The 25,505-nt window shown below is 44.2% G+C and overlaps 1 protein-coding gene across 2 annotated transcripts; it reads left to right on the top strand.

Annotated features, from left to right (window-relative positions):
* The first annotated feature begins 93 nt into the window (after positions 1-93).
* LOC142589980 (arf-GAP with dual PH domain-containing protein 1-like) lies at positions 94-25,153 on the top strand. 2 transcript variants are annotated; one of them, XM_075701755.1, is made up of 8 exons: positions 94-321; positions 876-934; positions 6,678-6,913; positions 8,743-8,916; positions 11,444-11,593; positions 12,770-12,988; positions 14,397-14,619; positions 21,588-25,153. In XM_075701755.1, the coding sequence occupies exons 1-8, from the start codon at positions 176-178 to the stop codon at positions 21,653-21,655; spliced, it is 1,275 nt and encodes a 424-aa protein (XP_075557870.1). In that variant the 5' UTR covers positions 94-175; the 3' UTR covers positions 21,656-25,153. The 2 variants fall into 2 exon arrangements, with proteins under 2 accessions (XP_075557870.1, XP_075557872.1); XM_075701757.1 differs by lacking the exon at positions 94-321 and having other exon boundaries at positions 653-934.
* Positions 25,154-25,505: the final 352 nt, after the last annotated feature.

Raw genomic sequence — 25,505 nt, forward strand, 5'->3', positions numbered from 1 at the left:
CACCACCACCACCCGGGGGCCGCAGGCTGCGGAGGATGCTGCTGCTGCCAGGAGGAAGCGGGAGGCTGCAACGACCGGAAGTGAAAGGCCGCCACCGCCGCTGCATCCCGGAAGTGAAGCGGGCCACGTGACGGGACGCGCCCCTCCCGCCTCCTCGCCCACGCAACTGTCGCGCATGGAAGAGAAAGTAGTGGCCAAGCACGAGAAATGCCGCGCGGCGACGCCGGAAGCGCCCGCTAGTGGCGCCACGACCGCGTCGCTTTTCGATAGACTGAAAACGTTAAGGCTACACCGTCCGCAGCGCACCCGAAGCCTTAAAAGGTCTGGCAGTAAGACCGTTTCATTTTTTTTTTAAATATTAAAGAACGCTGACTTAAAATGTTGCGTTTACGTGACAGCCTACGTTACACTAATAAGCACGTTATTCGCAACGCTTAACGTGATCAAAGAAGAAGAGAACTCGCTTTCTTGTACCGTACCTTGCGCTGTTTTGTCTTTAGAATCGTGTATCGACTAGCCCAACAGCAGCAAACTCTATTCTGCTCGGAGTTCTGTTTAACGTCGCTTTCAGATGCCAAGCATGTACCCTAGTATTGTAAAATTAAGCATAAAGAAAATTACTCAAATTATAGAGGTGTGCTGTCGTCTCCAGTCATCCTGTTAGCGACTGCAGCGCCAGCACCACGCCTACGCGTTTGAGCGTTGCGGGGACTGCGGATACTAGAACCAACTAGAACTGCAGAGCAAATGAGGCTAGTGGGACCAACGCGTGGGATGAGTGTGATTACTTTCTTTTGATTCTCCACCGAAGAGTGGGGAGGAGAAAAAGAGAGTGTTTTGTTGCTTTTAAAAATGGCCGACCACAATCGTCGCAGACTCTTGGAGCTCCTGAAAGTTCCCGGGAACGGCGAATGCGCGGACTGCGGAAAGAAAGGCGAGTCCCTCCTAAACGCACCCAAACTTGCCAGCCTTTCCCAGTGTTTGTGTCGTCGCTATGTGCGTTGCTAAGCTAGGAAGCCTCGAGGCGTGACAGCGTCCCACAGTTTCCGGACAAGTTTTGACATTTCGTTAGCTGACCGCTTCGCAATCGACTTCGGGCAACTTGTCCCGTCGTGTCATTGCCGGACACTATTCGGGGCAAGTTTCAGCGCCGTTACTATTATATATTTCCGGACGGTTGGGTTGGGCGCAGCGGTAGAATTGCCGCCTTTTGTGACATTGCTGCTGTAACCGCGCGGGCGACCAGCGCGTTCCGTCAAAAACCCCCACATAGCGCGTCATAGTGCTGATCGATTTCGCTCAAAAGGATGTTGAATCACCGCATTGTGTCGTGTGACACGCCTGCGTGCCGCCTCGTACAGGCGCCTCGTTTTGCGCGTCGCTTCAGTCGCGAACTTAAAAATAAAAATGTAATCGCTTATCGTTAAACGAGAAGGAACGCATCGGTCACGTTCGTTCCTCTTGGCAGTTTAAAGCGCGGCGAAATTCCACACGCATCTATTGAACGCCGTTTGAAACTGGAAATTTGATTCTTCCGTTGGCAAATAAATACTAACAAAAAATTTAACGTCGTGAAAATAAACAAGCCGCGAGGAACGGAGCTAGGAGAATTTGAAACGGCAATTGACACCGAGTAGCTGGCGCAGTACTTGCGTAACACAGCGTAGCATTCCAGGAAAGAGCATTGCTTAAAAAAAAAAGTGTGAATAACGCAATTTTCTTTTTTCTCCAAAGCGTCATCACAATTTGTGTCATTTTTAAAGAGGTTTATATTTGTCTTGCTAATGACTGATAGCCCATCTTATGTAGATGTGATGGAATTAGCTTTATTTAATTGTTTTTTTTTTTCTGCAACAATATTCTGCTACTAGCCACGTACATGAGCTTCCATGCAAAATATTGTCAGTCTATAGTGAAAGATAACCATGCACTTACTATGAGCTGTGAAGATGTATGCTTTATTGATGCCTATCGGTTCACATGATTGTAGTGTTTAGTTGATAATCAGCCTATATATGTAGAGTGCTCAGCAATTCAAATGCGATAATCAGACCAGATCGCAGTCTGTGCCTTCTGAGCCACCACTTACTGCACCACTGGATGCAGTCAGAATGCACTACACACTCTCCCATTGATCGTCTACCACTATACAGGAGCTTGATGCCGCCTCCATTGGCGCAAAAAGCGTACGTGGCCATAGGCTCCACATATTGCATTTGAAGTGCAAGCAGTGTATGTGGTGTCAAGCCATTGGCATGTGCAGCAATGTTGTCACTGTGGCCATGAAAATGACAATGCATCTACCAGGCCTCGGCTTTCGCATAAAAAGAAAAAAATAAGTTTGGCTGTCGACAAAATACATATGCTGCGTGCGAATGTTCTTACCTGCCGAAACAATTCATACTGTTATGTTCTCATGGATAACCTTTGGAAATTAGTGCAAAATTTGCGTAGACGCATACAACCGAAACAGTTTGATATAGCATGCATAGCCAATGAAGTCACTTCTGATTCATAAAGCACTTGGATGCTTCCCCGAAAACACTTACATTGCCCACCGAATCTCCACACTGGGCAGCTGAGTTGCAAGGAATTTTTACTTTCTTGCAACTTCCTTGCTTCAAAAACTTTTGCAGTTGGACATATGTTTTTGTTGCAGTTGGCAGTACTCTGGCTTGGTCAAGTTGATACTTAGCTTTAATGGTGACACTGGCGTGAAGTAAATGCAGACAGATTGACATGAAAATGTACTCTCATGTGCAAAAGTAACCGAGACCCCCCTCCAGTTATGAATTAATTTCTGCATCAACCCTAGGTAAAAGCCAGTGCAATCCCAGTTGAAGACCAATGGTTTTCTTCTGGGGCCAATTGAAGCCAATGCAACATCATTTGAAGACCAGCAGCCTTTTACTGCAACCAGTTCAAAGCCAGGAGCTTTCTACAGGGCCCACGTCAGACCAGTTCATTCTAGTTGAAACCACTAGCAGAATTCTGGCCTGGGTCGGCCAATGTGGCTTGACCCCGGACACATTATGCGAGTACAGAAGTACAGTCGATGTTGGTGACTATTAACGAAACCGAGCTGTGGGTGGAATGCCGTGGTCGACACAAGTCGCAACTTGCTTCAGCCTGGTGTTCCTGGAAGTGCACTCTCGAACTCTCGTAACAGTGTTGGTCGGAATGCCTCCGCCAGTGCCTCGTACATCCACGCAGCGGGCGCAAACCGCTGCGGGGGACACCGGCAGCGGCGGCAGCAATTGTTGACTCAACGAACAACGCGGCCCCAATTTATGACTTCAAGTGCACACCACGGACCACGACTCTGCCGAGCGTAATGGCCCGACAACTACAGTGGGGCTAGATCATGACGGCTGGAGGCATTCTTGTACCTTGTCTTGATCGTGGGACTGTGACTCTCGCTCGAGAAAGCCCTGAATGAGCTGGAAAAGACTCCATGCTGCAGGGGTTTTGAGCAGTCCTTAGGGGAAAGTCTGGGGAGATGGATTTCTGAATGTGCCGAGTGAACATCAAGCAATAAATGAACTGCATTTATCCCAGTCAAAGTCTCCTCTCATCGTGAGATATATGAGAATTAGCTTTCTCAGTATCAGTCCGCATTGGACAAAGGTGCTGTCGAACATCATTTCTGGGTAGCAAAGCTATCGTCATTGTTTCTACTTGAAGATGTTCTTCAAGTGTATGACAACGCTTTAAACAGGAATTAACCGGTAACTATTCTGTCAAGTGACGCCCACTTGCAGTTTGAAAAATGCTAGACGATGTCTGTTACTGTTGCACATGCCTGTACATCACAAGGCACTTGTAGTCTTGTATGCTACATTGCTACATTGCTACAGTATGCTACATTGTAGTCTTGTAGTCCACTCCTAAAATGAGCACTTTAACAATGTACTCAGCACTGATTAGAGATCACACTTCACAGAAACACCTGAAAATTTATCGTTTATCAGTGGATACTTGCTTAACACTTCCCATGATCTACCTTCTTCCTGGAAAGGTTAGAGAATTGTAAAAGTTATATTCTGTTCAATTCTAGTAGTTCTTCTCTTTGTGTCTTTAAGTTTTTATTACGTGACATTGCATCTATTGTACATCTCTGTTAAAGGCTCGTCACCAGGCCACATAACAAATTTTGGTTATGCCCTGGAATTTTTTACGTGCCCTCTAAGGAGTGTCATACCACAAGAATTATTCAGATTAGTTTGTTGATAGCAGAGAGATAAATATTTTAAGTGCCGCGATTCCATGACTTCAGGAGGTGAGAGTCACTGCCAACATAGACACTCTCTTCACTTGCCCCATCTAGCTTCTGCAAGTGAAATTCCTTTCCTGTGTTCTCCCATATCAGAGCTGAAGGATCACAAGACAAATATGTTGTGGGTCTCGCCTTCTTCTTTTTTCTTTATTCTTTCTTTTCCTCACTCGTATTTTTGCTGAGTGGCACACTTCTGGCGATGGTCTTGCACGCAAGCTGTTGTGTTTGTCTTGTTTTGCACGGTGGACAATTTTGCACGCTCTGCACGAGAACACTTGATTAGCAGTATAATTCAGTGCCACACTCGGGAGCACTGAGGCAGACGCGAGAGGATGAAAGGGCATGATCTTGGATGGCACTGGAACATGGTAGAAAATCACAAAGTTTCGTTCTCTGCGCGTGCGACTGCCTGACGTGGGAACAAGCAGTCGAAAGGGAAGTACAAATCTCTTGCTCTGGTAAAAGTGAAACAAAAACACACAAACATTCGCTTTGTATGTTTTATTATTTCTCTTAACTTTAATTCGTCCATTGAAGCAACGGATTAAACAAACAACTGATGTTGCCTTGAATAATTCTCTAAATCACGTGCCACTGTGAGTGACGTCACAGCACCGCCATGTATGCAGGTGGCACTTGCGCGATTGACTTCGACTCTCTGGCTGGGACTGCGGTGCCCATGAGGAGAAGGGCAAATGCCGTTTGGTTGAAAATTTAAGCTCTTTCCGCAGCGCATTATATGCACTGTGCTTGTCAGCTCAAAATGGCCCGACCCGGTGAGGAGACCTTTAAAGGCCAACTGCAACAAAATGTTGGATTGTGTAAACACTGGTTTAAGTCTTTTTACGTCTGAAATACTAGTGGATGTATCACAACATCACAACAAAGTAGCAAAACAGATGTTTTTGATACTAAAACTGAAAACAATGCCACCGTTACCACTTGCCGAAATTAACATAGAACACGGCATGTTAAGAACCAGTGCGGCGCCTCAGCATGACCTCTGGGGTAAGACAGCGCACACGGCACGCTGAAAATCTTGGGGGTCATGGCATGGGGTTTACATCTAATCAGTTAATTGCAAGAAGGTGCATGCATTGTTTCTGCAGGTGCTACTTAAAGGCTGTTAGCCCTTTGTAAAAGCAACGGTTGTTAACGTCTGTGTGCTATTACTGACCTTGTGAAACTGGTGAAAATTTCTAATTTTCAGCATTAATGTATGTGGACCTTTCATGATATAAATATTGACAAACTTTGTCTCTGTGCATGCATTCAAAGCAAAAGTAGCCAGAAAATCCTCTGTTTTCACAGGTATACGCGAGGGGAAAAAAAGGTTAATAAGACGGTTTGTTACTTATTGTTATTATTTATTTAGTATCTGAAATACCCCTTTCAAGGGGCAGTGCATGAGGGTAGTGCTGGAGTTATACAATAACTTCGATGATGTGCTTGCATTGAGCGGGATTGGCAAGGAGCTCGAAGTTATGTGGGAGGCTGCTCAAGTCCTTGGAGTTACGCACAAGAAAAGAAGGAAGGTGGGCTGAAGTACGGGCATAAAGTGGGTGAACGGCCTTCGGATGACATGGGCGTTATGACTTGCAGTGAGTTGGATGGATGACAGAGTTGGCAAGCTGCCAGTAGTTTAACTTACGAAAGAGACAAAGCTGGTAGATTTCTCACCTAGGCTTTCATTTTGTAAGATTAGCATGCGAATTAGGAGCATTAACCTTGGAATGAAAAGAGAAATTGGAAAAAATATACCCTACTGCATGTTTCTTAATAGTTTCAATAACTGTAGATGAGTTGCATTGATGGGGGTCCCATGCTACGCATGCCTATTTTAGTTTTAGACGTACTACTATACTCCTTTCCATAGATAGCCGTCAACGTTGTGGAGGCTAGAGAGTCTTCTTGCAGTGGCTTCGTTCGCACTTGGATATATTTAATTGTTTTTTGACTGAAATTTAGCACAACCGTTTTTTGTATAGGCGCAGTATTGAATGAAACAAGTTTTAATCCTTAGAATCAAACACACCGTGGTATATGGTTGCTAATGCGTTGCTCTAGATCATTTTTATTTTTTGTTATTCTTTTCGTTCTTTTTTTTATTATTTGTGCCCCATCGCAAAGAGTCTCACGTGCATGATCGCACGCAGCGAAGCATGGACGGAACGCTTCGAGCGGTAACTTTTCTTGACCGAACTTCTTGTGTAGCCTCCACAGCGTTGGACACTATGTATGCAACGGAGTATAGTGTTAGATGACCTAAACTTCCGAGTCGAGAAGCAGCAAGATGCTAGTTGCGGCGCAAGTCTTACCAGCCATGCAGTTTTGTCAAAGTTAAACGTTGTTGAAGTTGTGTTTGAAGCCAGCAAGATTATTGTGGTGCCCTTAATTTCAGATCCCGAATGGGCATCCTACAACCTCGGCGTGTTCCTGTGCACGGAGTGTGCCGGCATCCACCGGAGCCTGGGCTCCCACGTGAGCCGGGTGCGCTCGCTGCGGCTCGACAAGTGGGACGACGCACAGGTCGATGAACTCGCGGCCGTGGGAAACATTGTTGCCAAGGCAAAGTACGAAGCCAATGTCCCGGCCTGCTACCGCCGGCCGCTTGCAGACGACGTTGGCGTTGTCAAGGTAACTCGTCACGTGGTATGAGAAAGGCTTGCATTGGCTTTGCTCAGCTTTTTCAAGGTCCCCTCGCCAGGTTTGGCCATTGCAAACAGGAAAATGCGGCATGTAAATAAAGCAGCGGCTATGGTGTCTGCAAATTATCTAACCACTGCATGGCTTGAAAACAGTTGATGTTTCGAACAGAAGCCCGCACTTCCTTCCTCTTGAGGGAGCTCCGTTTCCTGCCGGAGAGTTAAGGTCACAAGCAAAAGTGCCTTTACGTAAATTGCACTGCCTTTAATGTCACTTATTGTGGCATGTGACATTGATTTTGTCCACTGGAGAGTGCAAAGTACCGCTACTTTGAAGTGTGTCATGCAACAAGAAAAAAAAAAAAAGGTGGAGGCATGGCTCTTGACACGCGTGGGATGCGAACTCTCGGCTACGGTGTGGGAGAAGGCCAGATGGAAATGTCACTCGCAGTTGCTAGTCGAGGCAAAGAAATAGAGTGTCTTATATTAGCTGCGAAGCTTGCCTTCTGGCAGCATGGCATTGTGATATTTTGGTTTCCTCTAATAATGAACAAATCTAAAAAATTTCTTCCAGCAAAATGCTTCCTCCACAGCAATCTACTGCTTATAGCAGATGACCAAAATTGTGCAGTGGGGCCTGGTGAGTGGCCCTTTAAAAATTGGGGCATAACTGCGCTGACATATCGCTTTCGACTTGTCAATCTGTTGTTTAAAGTGACAGTCCGAACTTTCTAAAATCTAGAAGAAAATATTGGCAAGAATCAGAGTACCACGAATAATTTACTATAATGCTTGTTTCTGAAAACCAGTTTCGGTATCAGTACCCAGGAGGGTGGTTGGGTCATAATGTGCAGATTCACTTGGTTTTTGCGATTGCAGCAGTGGCCACACATAAGCGCAGCCAGAATAAGCACGCAGCATGCTATTTTATTATTTCTTTCAGCAACCTCATCGTACCTAGCCCTATTGCTACACGTCTGTAAATTTTGCTTAGTACCATGACGTCACAGTAATGTCAATGATGCAGGTCTTGCGTTTGGGGACTAACTTTAGTATCAAACCAAAATAGCTTATAAGAAGCTCCCAACCTTCACACTTCTTAATTGTGACCCTTTCACATGCAAGGAGCATATGGTAGATTTTGTAGAAGTTCAAAATGTGCCAATACTCCTTCAGTATTTCAAAAATTGTAAAATCACTGAATAGTCAAAATGGTGGATATTTATGCATTCAGTCTTGTAAGGTCATTAAAGACCTCCTGAACTGTGGGGATTGTGGTATCTCAGTCTGCTGTCACTGGCAGGAGGCCATGTCTTTGCTGCTTTCTGGGCGACATATTACGTGGGGTGCCCTCAATGTTGTCATTTTACCTCGTAGTAACCATTCGTATAAGCGAGATGTACATAGTGTGCCAATATGTAAGGGAAAACCAGATTTCCATATATAGCTGCTAATTTTATTTATTGACATGCTGAAACCTCAAAAAAGAAAGGAAGAAGAGAGAGAGAAAATCGCAAGAAGTCTGCAGCAAACAAGCAATGAGCGAAGTTTTGGCCTGTGTTTTTCCTGTTAAAACAATGTTTTCTTTCATATAACCCTAGAATATGCTAAAAGAACTTAATCAAGTTACGATAGACATTTGAAATGCGTAACAGTGCTACCACACCCATGGCATTTTGCATCAGCTGCCTGTTTTGTGTGTCTGTGTCAGATTATGGGTGACTTGTTGGTTTAGCCAGAAGAGTTGATGTAGCTGCTTTTTCTCATTTGCGTAACGCTCTTTATACATGTGTTAATCCTCTTGCCTCCATGCTTACACAGGAACAGTGGGTGAGGGCCAAGTACGAGCGGGAGGAGTTTGTGCACCAGGACCGGCAGGTGTACCAGGAGGGCCGCATGGAAGGCTGGCTGAACAAACAGGGAAAAGAGGATGGCCGCTTTCACCCTCGACGGTTTGTGCTCAGCGACGGGGTGCTCAAGTACTACGTCAAAGAAGTGAGCCTTTGTTCGTGTGGAGGGCATTCATTGCAAATTGTGTCATGGAGGGCTCATTTGTCAAGCCTTCTATAAGTTACTGTGTTTAATACAAAAAGTAATGCCAAGAGTAACTTCCTATTGGTCTTTGACTGGACTCTGTTATGAGTGAGAGCAGATTACGCTGTCTTCGAGTCGTTGTTAAGTGGCATCTAAAATAACTGCCTGCTGGGGGGGGCTTTCTGTCACAAGTAAGTGCGGATGATGGATCGAATGGGTAAGGAAAAAAATGAGCGAAGAAAAAAGATTAAATATTGGCACTCGGCTTGTGTCATACGCGGCCATACATATGCTGGACAACTGTTGTTGCCATCACCGTGCAGGCCGTTATCATCAACCGGGGTTGCTAGGCACAATTGCATGGGCCTTGAAATGACCGACTGAGCAAGTAACCATGCCTAGTACTAACAGGATAGAGATTCAACAGACCACGTGGTTCGTTGAATCTTTTGCTATTATCGCGACCACCACACCAGCCACTATAGTCAACTGAATAACTAGACATGCATGCACACACGCATGCAAACTCTCATGATTTATGCGTTGACTCCGTAGGCTTGTAGATATAAAAAAATACATTTTTTACTCAGTTACAAAAAAACAGTACTGTGCATTGTAATTCAGGTTGCAGGTTTTCTTTACATGCCGATAAACGCCAAGAATTAGCCCCCAAGGCTGTTTTCTCTGAATCAAGGAAAACTGAAAAGTCCTGAATTTGAGCTGTTCATGAAAAAAAGAGGGATGGGCAATAATCACCTCAAATCTACGACTTCTTGAGTCACCGCGACTCACTAAGACACATTTTTCACTTACTGCTCGAGCATATTTTGTTTTCATTTCTCGCTCTGTGCAAGTAGATTTTTCAGAGATGTTAAAACAATTAAAAACAAATAAATTATTCTTTTGTAAAGAACTCTGAGAATATTGTCACATTGCAAGGACAGTGAAGAAGCATACAGTAGTGAAAGCTTTGAGCAATGAAAACTAACTGTTTATGTGACATGTACGGGTTTGTTATAGCATAGTTTTTTTGTTAGGGAGGCATTAAATGAATGAGACTGACGCAGTTATTAAAAAAGGCATCACAGTTTTTCATTGTTATGTTGTGGCACTGGACATCTGCCTGTTTAAAAAAATTTACCACTTAGCTTTCATTATCATCAGTCGTTTGTGCGAGAAGTTTCAGCTAGGGTGTCTATCTCAGCAGTCCAGCAATCCACTATGCTTCCAGCTTGCCACTTTGATTTTGTATGCGTTTCAGGCATGATGTTACTAGTGATGTGATCGTTGTCTGTGTTCAGCCCAAGCATTGCCATGCTGCAGAAGTAACACCATTTGCCTGCTTCAAGATGCTTGCAATGTCACATATTATTATTATTATTATTATTACTACTACTACTACTACTACTACTACTACTACTACTACTACTACTACTACTACTACTACTACTTAACGATACTGTCAACCCTCTTGCAATGGTCCTTACACAGAGAGTTGTGAAGAAATAGAAAAGAAACAAAAACATGTAGAATAATCACAAACCCAGAATACATCGGAATCAAGCGGCACACTCACATAGGTAGTCATCAGAGTTTGTTTGAATTGAGACAGATCAGTATGTTCCGCAACACACATCGGTAACTTGTTCCACATTTTATTTACGTTGGGGAACAAGGAGTTCCTGAACATATGATATATTCAGAGGCCAGGCTGGCAACCCAGCAATGCAGCCGGTCGAAGTGGCTGAAGTTTTTTTACAGTGCTTCAGAAGATGAGGCCCTGAATGACTTCAAGTGAAGTGAAGTAAGTGTTAGTTTCATACACCTAAGGAGGGCGTTGGTTCAACTTTTATTCTGCTGGAATTTACAGATCGTAAAAAATTTGTTTACGGAAATTTAGTGGCCTGAAATGCCAGAGTATGCCATTTCGCGATGAGGGTGCAAGCATATGTAATCATGTTCGATCTAAAATACGTGCTTCTTATATACCAATTTTTTCTTCAAAAGTCGCGAAAAGTAGGGGGTGTGCATCTTACAGAAAGATGTAACTTATGCACTGTAAAATACAGTATATGTGTGTATTGTTTATTTTAGGTACATAAATGTGTGTTTTCACATATTTAACTTGCCAAGTACAACTTTCATATTTGTTTATTGTAGTCACTAGTGTGCTTGTATAGGTTATGGGCCTCTACTAGTCTTCGGCTACTGGCCCAACAGATTCTTTATACAAGTTCGGCGTATAAATAACCAATACATAAAAACAAAAGCCTAACAAACATTATATATGGAATAGTATGGCATATTGCAATCGCGATATGCCATACTATTCCATATATAGTGGTTGTTAGGCTCTTGTTATTGTCATTTGAAGAGCGCCACTCGGAACTAATCTGAGTTCTGTGTTCTCCTTGGCATAAGTGGCTGAATGGCTGAAGTGATATGTTTATGCTCAAGCAGACGATTCTGCGATTGTTGTCGTTATCAGTCTCACAAAGAGCCCAAGGCATCGATTCCGGTGTCCGAGATCAACGCCGTCTTCTGCCCCGAGAAGATTGGCAACAAGCATGGGCTTCAGCTGAGCTACGTCAAGGATGGCTCGACGCGGAATATTTTTGTCTACAGCGAAGACGGCAAGGTGAGCCTTGCAGATTCTGTCCAAGATTCAGGAGTTCACTTCGTTCACTGAAATCACATTTGGCCAAAAGTGGCTTGGGTCGCGTCGAGAGCACCACTTGTCGACTTTCAATACTACGCCTTTAGAAACTGCTGAAGCTGCTTCCCGCAAGTGACCCATCAGAAAGAGATATTACAGTTGACTTCCATTAATTTGACCGTGACTGGACCGACAAAATCGATCTATTTATTTGGCGGGTCTAACTAAACAAGGTCAAGAAAAAAAGTCAAAATACATCATTCATTGGCAGTATTTGCCCATTTCGGACACGCCCTCAAAACAAACGCGCGCCCACTTGCTAAGTGTCCAAAGTAATAATGTAGAAATGACATTAAAGCTCCTAAAACAAAGTAGAAATCTAACACGCACCAGATTTTTTAGCAAGAAAAACTGTCGCGCACTGGTAGCCGATTTCTTAACGTCGGCTTCGCCACGCGGTTTACGTAAAGCAGCTTCGCCGCAGTACATAGGTGTCATGCAAAAAAGCATACTAACTTTGCGAAGGAGGTTTTAGTTTTGTGACCAACTGCATCGCACAAGCAATCTTCAAAAAAAAAAAAAAAGACGCGTTTTAGAATCGGGTTCAGTTTGACCATCTTAAATTCTTTGCTTTGTGTGTTACTTTTGTAGCAAATGTCTATCTTTAGCCGTCTCGACTTTAGCGCTGAACTCGCAGTAATCACACTCTGTTTGATGTTCGCTCGATCACCATGTCTTGCGATTGGTACTGGTCCACGGTTTACGATTAACAATTTTTTGGGAACTGATGTATGCCCATAAGCAAGGTATACTGACCACAACTATGCCGAAAGAAACTTAATTTCTTCCTGATGAAGTTGCACAAAGTGAAGTAGACCAGTTCACTGGAAAGTTTGCTATGCCAAACTTGAAGTGCTGCCCACGATTTCGCGTTTAAACATTTGCAGGCAGAGCAGAAAGTCGGCTTCGACGCGAAATCCCCGGTTCGTATATTTATGCTCGAGGGAGCACTTTAACAATATATTTCCTGTAGGCATCATGACTGGGTACGTCGCTTTATTCCCTGCATTTTGTTGCGTTCCAAGCCTGTGACCTTCCTCTGTAGATTTTCTCCTTGAGGTGTGACGGCGGCATCTTTCGCTCGCCACTTCCCTGCAGACAATCGTGGACTGGTACAGCGCGCTGAGGGCGGCCAAGTTGCACCACCTTCAGGTGGCGTTCCCAGGTGCCAAGGAGTCCCAGCTGGTGCCGCACCTGACGCGCGACTTCCTCAGGGAGGGCTGGCTCTGGAAGTCCGGACCGAGGCCTGCCGACCAGCACCGGCGCCGCTGGTTCACCCTGGACGACCGCAAGTGGATGTACCACGAGGATCCACTGGTGGGTGTCGACGCGTCATCATTGCACGGTCAGTTTAAGGTGGAGCGTTCTTGGTGAGCACCTTCCAGACTTAAGCTGACCATGGCTGCTGCTGCGGTCTTCCTAAACAGCTCAGAACAAGATGGCACACATTTAACCAGTTGTCTTATACGTATAGCCATCTGTACTACGTATAATGATGAGCTCGTGGCGAGATTTGTTTCCCACGTAGTTACATAATCAAATAACAACTGCAACCTAAATATTCTCACTGCAACAAACAGTATACGCCAAGTGCATTATTACTTTTATTAAAGTGAATAGTTCTCTTTGGCTGTCTCTCCAGTTTTCATGGTTGGAGGAGTATGTTACCTCAGTAGCACAGGCACTTTTCTTCTGCCAGCTCCAACCAGCCCTCCAAAGTGCACGTGTTCTTGTGAGACAGCTTCGCTGTGTCTGACGGCTTAGATGCTGTGGTTGGCACCGACCTTGCCTTGCTCCACTGCCTCCACTGCCTTGGTCTTCAGCTCAGATTAATTTGATTTTTCTGGTTAATTAATCTCAGCCGAAGGTCCCAACCAGCACCCATGCATTTCTGTGGATTCACACTTTCATTACTTCAATCCTAAAATTGGTGTTCGACACTTAATTGGTAATTGACCATTGAGCATGCATGCACCTGACCCCTATAGTGACCCCAATAGCAACCCATTCGGTCCAGCATCCATTTCGGCAGAGCTTAGGGGACAGTGAACACATTGAACACCCGTCATAAATCTCCCATTGGAAATGGCTATTTTCGGCTTGCCCTAGGAAGATGTTCAAGCAATAACTGTAGCTGACAATGTTTGATTACTGTATTTACCTAAATGTAACGTGCGGCTTCTTTTTTTCCCAAAAACAATCGAACCTCAAACTGCGTTCGCAGAGTTCTACTGCTTTGCCGCATAACATGACTGTGCTGCGGCGAAGCCGCCTTTCGGAAAACGACCGCCACTGTGCAATGCACATCACACATTTGACAATGTTTCTTGCTAGGAAACAGGGTGCGCTTTAGATTTCTCCTTTGTTTAGGAGCTTTAGTGGTATCTCGAGATTTGTTTTCTACTCTTGACTCATAAAAAGTGGGCGTGGTTTTTATTCGGGGGTGTGTGAGAATCTGCCAAATGAATCAGCAGCGTGTTTTGATGTTTTTTCTGCATGATATTTATCTCGACCCACCTTATAATTCGATAAGTTTCGTTGGTCTCATCATGGCCGAATTAACGGAAATGAACTGTATTGAAGTTTGTTATATTGAGGCTTAACTGTTTGTCAGCAAGCCTTAAACTAAACGGTTTCTTGCATTGTCTTTATATTTATTTTATTTTATGTTTCTTTGTGTCTTGCCAGTAGCCTCAAATTGAAACCGACCATCTTGTTTCGATAGGATGCCTACCCGAAAGGTGAGGTGTTCCTGGGCCACCGAAGTGAGGGATACTCCGTCCAGACTGGGGTGCCACACTCGTTCAAGGAGATGCCCTTTGCCTTCACGGTGAACACGCCGCACCGGAAGTTCGTCATGGGTGCCGAGAGCGACCGGGACCGCACAGAGTGGATCGCGGTGCTGCAGAAGGTGATGGAGCGCCCTCTGACACCACAGGACACCAACAGTAAGGCTCGGCTCGCCCTTCGGCTGTGACCGGCCAATCGCACTGGAGCACTACTAACCCCAAGCACGAGCATGGAGGTGGCGGTGCATGCAAGCGACTGGGGGACACAACTTGGTGACTTCTCACTGACCGCATGCAGCAGCATGTCTGTGTTTGTTCCAGCATGTCATGAAAGCTTGGTTCTTTAAAGCTGGAGATACATGGTATGACGTGGCGTCTGACATGATCTGCTATGTGCCTGAGAGATGGCTGTTCCAATTGTTGAAACTTGACAGAACGTGATCGGACTCCGTGGAAACCAGTGGAACCTGTTAGAAATTTTTCCGATCTGGTTATTGACACAACTGTTCATACATTGTACTGCACGTGGAGTCGACCTGATAGAAGCAGTTCGAACACGTCTGAAACTTGTATGCGTTTGTTGCTGCGACTGTCTATGGGGGAACCACACGAACAGTTGCCAGGCAATCGTACGTGAATTGCACATGAGAGTCATACCGTGTGTCTCCGCCTAATCGCCTGTCTTCATTTTGTTTGTGGTGGAATGCTTGGTTTCTTTAAGAGGAAGCTTTGGCTTAGGAGCTCGTATGTACAGTAGAACCTCGTTGATACGTTCCCGTTACGTATGTTTTCCTGGTGCCAAGGTTCGCTTTCGAGAACACAAAAAATTACCCAATAGAGTTAAGCTCATTTCTTACCGGTTCATACATTCCCGGAAGACACAATTTTCCGGCACCAACTTTCAGTACGTCGCCAACCTGCGATCTTATGATACATTTTCCAGCCGCTAGATCCTGTGTAAACAAGAAAATGCACGAGGCGCACGTGATCGAGAACAGTATATAGCTGCACTGCAATACTTGCTTGCCCGTCTCGTGGGAAAACGCTGGCGCGCACTCAGTTTCTAATTTCAGTACCAGCATATTTCCAGGATCGTAGCACGTGGCATTCATGGCTGTCATCGCCAATGCTATTGCCCGATAAGCATCTTCGCCTATCTCTTTCACAGTGTGTGGTGCCGTCGGAAGTGTAGCGCATGCTTTTAATGGGTGATAGCCTAAACGCGTCACCGTTTCCTGCTGCAGACTGCGATTGTATACGTTTTCCAGCCGCTAGATCCCATGTGAACTAGAAAAGGCGCAAGGCGTGCGATTGAGAACAGTATATGACTGCCTGTCTCACGTGAAAACGATGGCATGCACAGTTTCTTATTCCAGTACCAGTAAATCTCCACCTGGGCTGCCGCATGTCCCATTCACAGCTATCGCCGCCCAACCTGTTGCGATAAGCACCTTCACCTATCTGTTTTACAGCTCGTGGTGCATAGTGCCATTGGTAGCGTACTGCACGCTTTTAGTAGGCGAAAATCCAAACGCACCGCCGTTTCCTTCTGCAGGTGGCGCAATGTGGGCATCACGGTTCGCTTTGGCAGCATTTGGCATCGCCCACCTGCTCGATTTCTTCCATTTGCGGTCGCCCTCTTAACACACTACACAATAGGAAAACAACAAAAAGTATGTCAGGCCACCGGATTTGCAGCGATCTGCGGGACGCTTCGCATTACGTAGATGTTGACAATAGTTGAGTCTGTCAAATTTCTTTAGTTACTTTGGATCGTACATCTTCCCAGTTAGTATGTTTTTTTCTGACGGTTTTTTCCAAAACATATGAACAAGGTTCTACTGTATATGCATGGGAATGGAGAAGCCATTTTGCCCTGTATCTGCTGCACACAACTTGATACAGTTTATTGCATTTAAAAGAAGTTCAAGTTTAGTGGCTGTGGAGAGTCAGTCTACTACTTAGGCTGTCAATTTATTTTACAACAAAATTTTGAAAATTGTAAATTATTAAAATAGCTGAAGCATGATGTTTTGAGCTCTGTAGCTCAGTAATAAGGAATAATATTACAATTCTGTTAACTGCACTTACTAAGACATCGAAGGGAGTCAAAGTAGATGTAATATGCACTGCTTTGAAATACAGTGAAACCTCGTTGATACGATCCTGTTGCCAAAGTTTGTGAGCAAAAACATGAAAAATGACCCAGTGCAGTTGCGCTTCATTACCGTTTGATACGTTTCTGAGGACACAATCTTTCTTCACCAACGTTGAGTGCATCACCAAACTGCGGTCATATGACGTTTTCGGCCTGCTAGATTTCGTGTAAACAAAAAAAGCGCGAGGTGCGCGCGATAAGGAACAGTAGCCGCCGTTGTCGCAAGGAAACGCCGGCGCATGCTCAGTTTCTTATTCCGTTACCAGCAAAACTCCCAGTGGGTCTTCGCATGACAAATTCACCGTTATTACCACCAACCCTATGGTGATAAGCGTCTTCACTTATATGTGTCACAGCGTACGTGGCGTAGTGCCATTGGAAGCATACTGCATGCTTTAAATAGACGATAACCCAAATGCGCCACCGTTCCTTGCTGCAGGTGGCACGAAATGGGTGTCATGTTTCACTCTGGCAGTATTGTAGGCATCGTATTCCAGCGTCGCCCACCAACTCGATTTCATTTCGGTTTCCCATCGCCGTCTCAAAACACCACACGTTAGGAAAACGACAGCGCGTATCTCAGGCCACGCAGGCCCTATTAACTTGATCGGTGCATGTTGACATCTCCTGCTGCAACAATTCACACCAAGTGGGCAGGTTCCATCTTCCCGCTGAAATGCTCCGCTGGAAGAAGTTGCCGACCCAGGCCGAATTCGAGGAGCGCTAATGTAAGCTTGATGAAGCCGCAAAAACAATGCGCACCTTGTGGCCGCTCGGGCCCCATCAACTAAATACGCATTGGTGCCTTGTGCTGCAATAGCTTGCGCAATGCTTAGCATTGTGAAGATGTCAGCTACAGTTGAGTCTACCAAATTTTTGGAGGGACTTCGGATTGTACATTTTCCTGGTTGGTACGCTCTTTCTCGTGTTCCTTCCCAGAATGTATGAATGAGGGTCTACTGTATTTGTGAGCAATTTGTGAGTGGGACTTTTGCAAAACCCTCGTAAGCATTGTAAGAATTTTGCATGAAGTGTAAACTTATATATTAGATACTTTAACAGTTCACAGAACTGAAATATGCGTCTTTGGTGCAGAGTTACATATTTTTAAGCGTCATGCTTAAGTTGTTGTTCTTTATCTTATCAATTTTCAGCAATTCTTGTTGAAAAACTCAAGGCCCTAAATAAAAATTCTGCTACCTAAGCTCAGTAGAACTCAGCAGTCTTTCTCAAGTGCAACAAATATCAGTCAGATTGACTAAGCGTTTGTCTCAGGAGAGCAACTTTGCATTTCATTAAACTGGAAAATTGGCATCGGGCTCCCAAGTTGAAGCTTCCTCTTTAAGAACCCCCCTCCTGTTGTTTGTGTAATCATGCTAGCCATTCCTTCATGAATGACGTACTGTATGTGTGTTTGTCTAACCATGTTGTATTGTGAACCATCCCTCTCCTGCCGTTCAGATGTCCACCCCAACAGCTTGTCGCTGAACTAAACTCCTCTTATATGGCGAAGCTCCTTGTAAAGAATCGCATCTCAGTCCGTAGCCTGCACCACATGGCAAAGTTTCATGTAAGGAATAAAGATCCATTTTCACCAGCACATCACTCAAGTACAACAGAATGGAACACACACAGCGCTGTTAAGTGGCACGTGGGTGTGGGACACTTCGTTCAATTGCATTTTTTGTGCCTTTGCTTCAGTTGTCTTTTCCTGTTCTCACTGGTTCTTAAATGGAATTCAGACTTTTTCTTGGGAAAATAATGTTTCACTTCAGCGCAGCAAATAATGTTTCAGTCCATGTTATTCATTTCTGAAGGAGAGAGGTGGAAAGGGTGTTTCCGTGAGGTGGGCCGCCGTGTTGTCAGATAGTCTCCGTTTGGCACACAATGAATCCACATAGACACAAAAGTTGAATCCACATAGACCTCATTGATCAATACCTCTCTCCTCCATTCACAGCCGCCCAATCTTGGCGATAACTTCGGCAAAGCATTGCCCAGACTGATGACAGAGTGTGAAAAGGAATAACATTAAAATAGAACAGTAGTTGCATTATGCTGGCCCTGCTTTCTGCGACCGGCCACAAGCGATGTTCAAACGAGCATTCCCACTGAGCTGCTGTGTGTAAATTGTTAGGATGGGCTAGGCCGGCCGGAGTAGACAGTAAACGCCTAGCTAAATCGGTCGGTCCTTGGCAAAACAGCACTGTAACAGATGAGGACAAAAAGAAAAGCTAGGTACACACACGCGTGCACCTACCTGCCTTTCTTTGTCCTCGTCTGCTCTAGCGCTGTTTTGCCAAGTACAGTTGAACCTCGCAAGAACTTCAGTCACGGGGAACGCGAAAAAAATTCGCTTTCGCGAGAGCTACGAAATGCATTGAATCCTATGGGCATTCGCTGGGGATATGAAAATGTTTCGTTGTCATGAGAATTTCGTTGTTGCTGGATTTCTTTAACGTGGGTTTCGACTATGTGAACCTTCAACAACTAGCACAAGTTTCCTCACTACTAAACCTGTCTCTTGTCGCACCTTTTGTTTCACCCACAGGGACACCACAAGTTGAGCTGTGGCATTGGTTTTTTTGCATGTTGAATGATGTCCCAACCTGCTTGATTGTATGTGTGCCTTTCTATAATTTGGCCAACTGTGACTGATGTGATTCTGTGTTGTCTCCCTTCCCATGTGACTAACTGTCTGTTGGCACTTGAAATTTCTGCGGCTATCGCACTGCACGAAGCATGTGTCGTTCACAAAGTGACTTCTGACATTTTTTTTTCTTTTTTCAAGTTAATAAATTTCATTTGTGTGCTCATTTTAACACATGTCCAGTGTGCTGTCATTAAATTTTCTTTTTATTCCTCCCTTACTTTTATAACCTATCTTTTTATGCCTGCCTGACATCCAAGCACTTGTGGCTGCTTGGTCTGTCAGTGAAAATGTGCTTGCATACACTTGTTTGTTCATTGATTGATTGATTGATTGATTGATTAATAATTTGATTTTTGAGAATTTTGAGAATTTGATTTTATTATTTGATTCGTCATTCTGCACATGAAATTCCTCTGTAGAGTGTGATCAACAGTTTCATAAACGACAGAAGCCTCAGTCTGCAAGCAGCTCTTCTAAAAAGTGACCTATCATCATTGGGGTTGGTTTCACGCTTAGACTCCCCTTGTTCAACCACAGTTGGTTACATCAACTCCCCACTTTCCTGCTGAAAATTTCTTGCCAAAAACCTAGGCGCCTGTACTTCAGGCGCGACATCACAAATTTCACAGTACAGTCGAACCCGCTCACAACAATACCACGTATAACTATATAGCCATGTAACCGATACCACATAACGCACGAAATTTGAAGGTGCAGCAGCTGTTATTTGTTACATCTGACTACTACAGTCGAATGCACTTATAATGATCCCAGATATAACGATTTATTGGTTATAACAACCACATTTCACTGCATTTACGATTTTCCGACCATGCCCTATTGAAATTCCGCCCAGGTATAACAAATGTTTTCAATGGTACCGTAGTGCTACAACGAACTCTTAAAAACTGGCCACAGTAAGAGGAGGGCACTTGCAAAGTTCCGAAGCACGGAATCGCGACCGAACTGGGCACACGGCAGCACCTTCCCCCCTCCCTCCTCCCCGTTCCAGTCCAGTAGCGACAAAGATAATACCGCCAAGATGAGCGATTGCTGCACGCAGATTTCAGGAGCCGTGAGGAAAATCACTCACTTTCAACTCTTTCAGCCATGCAAGGGCAACCACGCTTGCAAGGCGTGTCTCCAGCATGCTTCAGGGCGAGGCAGAACGGCAGCTGTGGCCTCTGCGATAGCATGCACCGGTCCTCTCGTGGAAGCCACGATGGCAGCACTTTAGTTTTTTCGCATTTCTTCATGCGGCAATGTGTGCAATCTCGGGAGGTCACGATAGCAGCACGCTCGTTTAGAGTCGGCGGACGTTACGTCACTGTTATTAGGAGTTCGCGGCTCATCCACGCTTCATTTACTTGGTTGCCGATAAATATTGCAGTGGCGTTCTACCTTTCAAACTTCATAATTTGTCTACTGAAGTCACATATAAAACACAACTTCGCCCTTCCCAGCGCCCATGCATCTGACGCTGGGGTCGTAACGACAAGACGTTTGTAAAATGTCAGCATGCCGCAACAGTTTTCGTTTGCAGCGAACAAGAATGTTTCACCATCATATTCAGAACCCACTCATTCCACTGATAGCAAAACATATAACTAGCTCTCAAAGAAAAATGGCGGTGGCTGCACTCGTAGTTTCAAAATGGCAGGTAACCGGAACCAACTGGGTGCCATTTTGAGAGAGCTACGATACCGCATTTCATTCTTGGGATGACGTTTTCAATGGAAACTTTCAGTTAGATGCAGTAAAGTGCCAGGAACAAAAAGTTAGATACCAAAAGTATGATTTTCGAAGCCAAATGTTGTCAAATCGTAACTGCCACTGCCAGATTAAGTGTTGTTAATGTTTGCATGTTTTGAAGGGCAGGATCACATATAATGAACTACTGATACAACAACCACTTTTCCTAGAACTGTTGAGTTTGTTATAAACGGGTTCGACTGTATTCTTAGAACTAGTAATGCTATAAGTGGTTTTGGACTACACTTCTTTCTATCTAGTTAAAATGTTTGTTCCCTCTGCTTATTCTTCGTGCAACCGGGTTATAAGAATTGTCGGTTTATAACAACGGGGACTATCTTGGCATCTGACTATCCTTATAACTGGATTCGGCTGTACTTTCTTATATTCTGATCATTCTCGCATTGAAAAAGAAAAAAAAGTGATTTCAAGTTGTGTTAAGAAATGCAGGTTTGTGGGTTTTTCCCTTTCCCTTCCGCACCGCAATATATTTAGGAGTTCTGAAGTGAACAGGTCGGCAAGTGTGGCAAAGGAAAACTACAGCTTGTTCGTTGTTGCTTACAGTGGCGGCCAAACTCGTGAGGAAGCGACCGTCTCTCTCCTCCTCTCTTCAAATTCTCAAGGTCAGGTGACCTGCCCTTGGCGTGCAGGAGTCCTCACCGTCAGAGTCAAGCCAAAGGTTGTCGCACCCCATCGCTGTCGCCGCCACCGTGGTCGTCTTCGTTGTACCAAGCCATCGTCCAATGCGTATTCACAGCTCTGGCTGGAAAGAAAAAAAAAAGGAGGCAGCCGTTTAAATTCTCTGCGGACTTGTGATGGCTGTCGCTCACTCGAGCTAGTCGATCAGCACTTTTTCTCTTTTAATACTACTTCTTGCTAGTAATGCTAGCTCCTCCACAGCAGGACTGCGTTGTTACTAGCTATGAGTTACTCTTTTCTCTCTTTTCCTTCTTTTTTTTACTTTAAATAGAAAGAAGCAAGGTGAGAGGCTAAACGTTCAGCAAACAGGCCCAAAGATTGAGCAGTCGTTGAGAATTGGTGAATGTCCAGGAAATGTTTTAGCATGCCCTCATCACCTGTATAGTGATCGGCGTTTATTACCTGCGCAGTTAACATTGATGACGAACTCAATATTTTGCTTGTTCACTTTAACTCAGTATGACCACAGCCTATACATATTGCACTTTCCTCTAGGAATATATATATATATATACATATATCAAAGTCTTAATATAATCAAAGAGGTTACTTTGAATACTTTTACAACCTTGCACGTGTTTTCTTGTTTACTGATCGGAAAAACTGTTATCCACCCGACAGTAGCCCAGAGATGCATAGGAAACCCAACACAGGTTTCTCAGAAAGAAAGCTCCACAGCGGATGAAAAATTTGTCCTGGTCTGGGGATTGAAGACAGGGCCAACGCCTTTCCAGGGCAGTTGGCCTACCATCTGAGCTAGCCATCTGAGCCAGGGTGCTAGCAGATCTCAAAAGTGAGGCCTTCCTTTATGTTGCGGATTTTTATAGGTTCATCACATTCAGTGTCCCTGCGCCTTTGAGCCGTCAGTTAACCCCCTTCCCCACCACTGCAGTGTATGGTCATCACCGGAATTGGTGCCAACCTAGCCGATCATGGATATGTACATGATGAGGAAACATACCTCGCAGTGTGAACCCATGATGATTATATCCGTCAAGTTGCTTCTAGTTGCAGTTTTCGACACTAGATGGTGTTGCTGGCATTTTGTGTAATTTTTCTGTTTATTACGTGCTGCTTGAACGCTTGCATTTGGAAACACAGCTGGCTGCCAGCCATATTTCTTATAAGTTTTGGGGCAGTTTAGGAAAATTTCGATAATTTCCTGCGTTACGGAAAGTGTTAATTTGGCCTCAGCTCTGCGATCTGCTAGCCTCCTAGTTAGCTCAGATCACAGAGTGATTGCCACGGAAATGCGGTCCCGATTTCGGTCTCCAGACTAGAACAAATTATCTTCACCTGCGAAGCTTTCCTAGGGAGAAACCCGTAGGCATTCCATTTGTAGCTTCAAGCTACTCTTGGAAGGATGACAGTGTCTTGCTAGCGTGAGGCGCTCTCTGCATTGCGGATTCCCGCAGAACTGATTTGCCATATTCTTGTTTACTGTGTGTCAGCTTTGGGAAAATACTTTTTCGGTGTCATTTTTTTTTTTTCGTTCTTTGTATGTTACTTTTAAATTTGCGTTTAGTATTTTCCCTTTGCAATCTGTCGGAGTGGACAGATGAATCAGCAGGCCTTTTTTTTTGATGATGTTTCTCACATTGTTGAATTCTGAAATCGTTTTTAATACTAGGACAGTTATCGTTATTGTCTTTTGTTCTTCAGTGGCCTACAATGCGTTTCACGTGAATACTTTCTTTTTTCCCCTCCAAAGGTGAAGGGATTGAAAGCGGTGGTTACACTTTAGCAGTTGTAGATATTCTATTTCTATTCTATTTCTATAGAGAGTCTACGAGGTTGGGTTTCAGAATTTGCCGAGACCGACAGGAAGGTCTGCAGAATGACAATGGTGCTTTTGTTGCTGATGCCCCTCCAGAATGATCGTGTGCACCCAGAAGTGTGATACACCTTTCTACATGTGTGTAATTTCTTGCAATACTTAACGCTGTACAAAAATATGAAGTGTGCCTATAGTTATTTTTATTTACTGTTCTTTTTTTCGAGCCTTAAATGTGGTCACAAGATAGGCATCGTACTACTTTGTCGTTGAATTTTTAGTCTGCTGCGATGCGATATGCCAGCATTTGCATGAACCCCGCGAGTCGACTTACCTGCCTCGATCTATCTTCTCCCTTCACATTAAATACGATTCGTCTTTCTAGCACAATACCGCCATTTACATAGTCGTACGCCATTTCATCATTACGTGGTATTTACTCCATTTGCATTCATTTACATGAATGCAATGTGACGGACTATTGTAATGTTCTTGTAAATGCACCTGCCGGGGGGAGCAGCTGTGTACATCCGTGTTCTCGCTTGTGCAGAATCAAAAGATGTGCCCTCGATTTGTAATAGTTCAGCCTTGGACAGTTATCTCGGTCGTTTCCACATTCTTCATATGCATTTTCAATGCATTTTAGCACTGCTACATTCAAACGGGCCTCAGTTTGTTTCCACTTCTTGCTTATCGGACAAAGTAGTCTTAAATGCAAAAAAAATCCCACATATAGTACAAGTTTTTTATTATTATTATTTTGGGTTCTCAGAATTCTGGCATTTAGTGTCTATGCCTTGCATTGTATTTGGGTACTGAACCTTTTGTAAGTTTGAGGGTTTTCGTTTTTGATTGTTTGTTTTTTTCTTATGTGACCAAAAGTAACAGATGTAATCGCATTGTATTGGGATGTATTTCTCATTTGTTTCCTACTTTATGGCGTCCCTCGTAAAATATTCAGCTGTGTATTGTATGCAGGATTTTACGGTAATACAATTTTCACTGCCAAACATGGCTGGAAAACGGCACCTGTGGAGCTTTGGAAGATCAAAATATGGCTTCCATAGCATTTAGTTTTCAAACCTTGTATTTTGATGAAGCGATTGACAATTTATTTCCAAAGTTTGCTAGACCACGTTAAAGCTTATTAGTGATTTAAATTTTTCAAATCTTTCTTTAACCCCTTCCGTGCCTGGCCATTAACCGGTATTCTGACCAAGAATGGTCAGATTTCTTTATTGCACAATTTTTTTGTTTTTTTACGAGAAACAGTGTAGACGATGCTTGGTGTGTCTATTTGAAATCTCAAACCATTACTGCAGAAGTGAACCTTAACAGCACTACACATCACATAGCGTGCAATAGGTATGAAAAAGGAATTTGACACTCAACTGTGTGTCTCCAGTGTACACTATGCCCAAGCGAGGCTATCAAAAGATTGCAGACTCAATTCATGGCTGAAGTCGGCTTTTCTTTTCTGTGACAAAGCCAGCAAAGCTCGAGTTGCCTGTGGCATCATTTTTAAGGACCCCAGTTTCCAACGTGCTTCACTTTCTCTGCTAGAATATAGTCACTCCTGCCCGTGCTGCCATCTATGAGAAGTGCAAGAAGACTCTCAGATGAAATCAGTCCTTCCAGGGCATTGCAAAAAAACAAATGACGTGTACCTCCGCCGAGCTTAGGTCATCCTTTTTGTTGTTGTTTTTTTTTTCTATAAACTCGTGGACTAACCAAGTTAGTCTATGGCACGGAAGGGATTAAGATTGCGTATGTGTTCTGATCTCATTCGAGGCTGCTTGAAAAGAGGCACGCAAGGGAAAAGTCTGCCGTTCCAAAAACTTTTAAGTTGGGCAGATCCAGTGAGAGTTTCGATCACTGCAAGCATTATAGCTGTCATTTTACAGTGACCGTGTAGTTCGTGCTTAGCTTTCTTGTTCTAAGTGTCCAAAGTACAAAGCTAAGTTGTGGCAGACGGATCTTTTTTTGTGTATGTGTGTGTTTTGCAAAGC

The sequence above is a fragment of the Dermacentor variabilis genome, chromosome 8, assembly GCF_050947875.1.
Source record: "Dermacentor variabilis isolate Ectoservices chromosome 8, ASM5094787v1, whole genome shotgun sequence".
In the NCBI taxonomy this organism is placed as follows: Eukaryota; Metazoa; Arthropoda; class Arachnida; order Ixodida; family Ixodidae; genus Dermacentor; species Dermacentor variabilis.

Coding starts and splice junctions, on each gene's coding strand:
- LOC142589980 (XM_075701755.1), top strand. CDS start 176: ATGGAAGAGAAAGTAGTGGCCAAGCACGAGAAATGCCGCGCGGCGACG. Junction 935..6,677: donor CGCGGACTGCGGAAAGAAAG/GCGAGTCCCTCC, acceptor CCTTAATTTCAG/ATCCCGAATGGGCATCCTAC. Junction 12,989..14,396: donor TGTACCACGAGGATCCACTG/GTGGGTGTCGAC, acceptor TTGTTTCGATAG/GATGCCTACCCGAAAGGTGA.